General features: G+C 64.2%; 1 protein-coding gene across 1 annotated transcript in view; it reads left to right on the plus strand.

Annotated features, from left to right (window-relative positions):
* Nucleotides 1-2,585, plus strand: part of PTPN14 (protein tyrosine phosphatase, non-receptor type 14) — a 71,808-nt gene that overhangs the window by 61,764 nt on the left and 7,459 nt on the right. The window contains 2 exon segments of the mRNA XM_012734198.1: nucleotides 451-614; nucleotides 2,183-2,210. Of these exon segments, the coding sequence (XP_012589652.1) occupies nucleotides 451-614; nucleotides 2,183-2,210 (192 nt within the window).

The following is a 2,585-nucleotide window of genomic DNA, read 5'->3' on the forward strand; positions in this document are numbered from 1 at the left end:
ATTTTAAAGTCTAAAAGGGCTCGCGGGGGAGGAGAACGGGCAGATGGAAGCTCTCCCCCACCCAGAAACGGGCGTTTCAAGGGGACCTAGCTGGCGCGCCGAACCCCCTCTCCCCCCCCCCCCACACCGCTGATAGTGGCAATCGCTGTAAGTAATGTCGAGACTCATCTGCTTGGGGGACTTGGGGATTTGCAGAGGGGAAAACAGAATTTAATTTTTAAAAAAGGACTCTTTAATTTCAAGAACAAACTCCCCCACGAAGTGCTGACCTCCCAGCTGCTGGTTCCTGCATCCGGGGCCGCACGCTGGGCACCAGCCGAGTCATTAGTGTCTTGTAAGAACGGTAAATTATTGTCCAAAAAAATAAATAAAAGACTCCGCGCCCGCTGGCGGCCCCCGCTCGCACGCAGGCCCACCGCGCAGGTGACAGGATCTGCATTTCGCTTGCAGCCTACCTGGAGGAGATCCAGTCGGTACGTCGCCATACTGACAGCGTGCTGGAGGAGGCTGGCCGCCGGCCGCCGCCCGTCATTGTGCACTGCAGCGCCGGCGTGGGCAGGACTGGCGTGGTCATCCTCTCCGAGCTGATGATCTACTGCCTGGAGCACAACGAGGTGAGTCCCAGGCCCCCCCGTGACCTTTCCAGGGCTCCGGGTGCAGCCCCAGAGCGAGCAGAAGAGACGGAGGCGGGAGGGAGCCCGTGGGGGGTCTGATCTCAGTGGGGTGTGTGGGGACGGCGGCTCTCATCCTTCAGACGGAGGGTGTGTGTGTGTGTAGAACGGGGGAGCGGGCCAGAGGGCTGGGGGAGGGGATGAGAGGACTCCCCAGAGACAGAGTGGGGGGCAGAGCAGGCGGACCCACTGAAACACACTGCTGAGGGGAGCAGCGGGGAGACAGGAGGGGTCTGCTGGGCCCTGGGGGGCCCTTCCCGGCCGGGGATCGGCCTGAGACTCACCCCTAGACCCCCAGGGGAGCCCCCGCCAGAGGGAGGCTTTTCACGAGGGGCTGTGTGGCCCCGTCTGGCCTGGCCAAGGCGGGTGCCCAAGGGGCACCCACAGGACTGGGTGATTCTTCCCTGCGGCCCTTCTGGAAGTTCACCGACGGGCGTCGGAAATTGCGCAGATGACACAGTTACCAGCCGTGGAAACTCTGGAGTGACTTGCTCAGGGCCACAGCTGTTGAGCGGTGGAGCCCAGCTGAGCAGAGAGCCCCCCCCAACCCCGCTCTGGCCGAGATCTGGTTCCCCCCGGAGTCAGTTGCTCACGTAGAAACTTAGAGGAGAATCAGCCGTGCAAACAGCTCATCGTGGTCACTCAGAGCACAGGAGACGGTACTGCCGGACTTAGGGGGTCCCCACCCCGCCTGGCGAGCGCGAGCAGCAGCCGGGGACGTCCCTTGTGACGTTAAAGCTCCTCGTTGAGCAAGCCGAGCGTCCGAGTGGACAGTCCATCGTCTCCCGGCAGTTTTACCCTGTGTCTCACTGCTCTTGCTGGCCTCCGTCACTGTAGAAGTCTCTGAAGTGCACACTGGCGCGGGTCTCCTGCACTGGACGACAGAGCTGTCCGTCTGGGAGGTGGACAGCGGAGTTGTTGTTCCGGGAGGGAAGATGAGCTCCCCCTGCCCTCCGTTACTTTCCTTGTGATCCCCCTGCCCACACGTTCTCCCTTCCTCTGCCCCGCCCCCCGCCGCTCCTGTTGGGGTCCAGCCGCCCTCCTGAAGTCCCTCTGGCCCAGCCGAGCATGGCAGCTCCTGGAACTGGGCCAAGCCCAGCGGGCGTCCCTGTCCACTGGCGGCCAGCTGGCCTCTGCCGAGGTGCGGTCCGCCTGAAAGGGGCTTCGGTTCCCGCTGAGGCTCAGAGATGGGCGGCTCGGGCCTTCCCTTCCCCGGCACGGGCACAGCCGCCTCGCTGTTCCCCAAACCCGCTCGCTGGCGGGGGGATCTGGGGGGCACATGTCTGCTTGGCCGAGGCTGTCCCGGCGGCGGGGCGGGTTCAGGCCCCGGTTTGGCAGAAGAGGGGATCCGGGTTTAAGACTCACCTATCCATGCAGAACTGGGGTGTAGGCCAGAGGTGCGGGGGGTCAGACGACTCACCAGAGACCGTGGGGAGCGGAAGGTTCTGACAAGCGCCGGGGCCCTGGCCCCCTTCCCTGCCTGGCATCTGGCCCCCTCCCTCTGTTTCCAGCCGCATCTCATGCCCTTCTCCTTCTTCCGTAAGGTGACACCCCCTCTTTCTGGAGCAAGAGGAAGCTACTGTGATGCCCCGGGTGCTTTCACGTGCACCTTTGTTAGGAACGTCCTAGTCGGGTGGCCGCGAGGTGCCCCTCGGCCCCTGGACTCCCCTCAGGCCCACATGAGCTGTTTACAAGAGGGCCTGGCGTCGCCGGCCGAGGAGGGAGACGTGCAGATTTGCTGCTTTTCGAACGAGCTGGCCTTCTGCGCCACTGGGGGAGGGGCCTTCTGGCGCGTGGGCCCTGCCCAGTCCTGGGTGGACAGATGCTCCCCAGGGGATCGCCCAGCGTCCGAGCACTCACCTCAGAGGCCAGCCAGCCTGGGCTGGGCTACACTGGCCTGAGGGACACACCCTG

Source organism: Condylura cristata, unplaced genomic scaffold, assembly GCF_000260355.1.
Source record: "Condylura cristata isolate star-nosed mole 26May11 unplaced genomic scaffold, ConCri1.0 scaffold00050, whole genome shotgun sequence".
Classification (NCBI taxonomy): domain Eukaryota; kingdom Metazoa; phylum Chordata; class Mammalia; order Eulipotyphla; family Talpidae; genus Condylura; species Condylura cristata.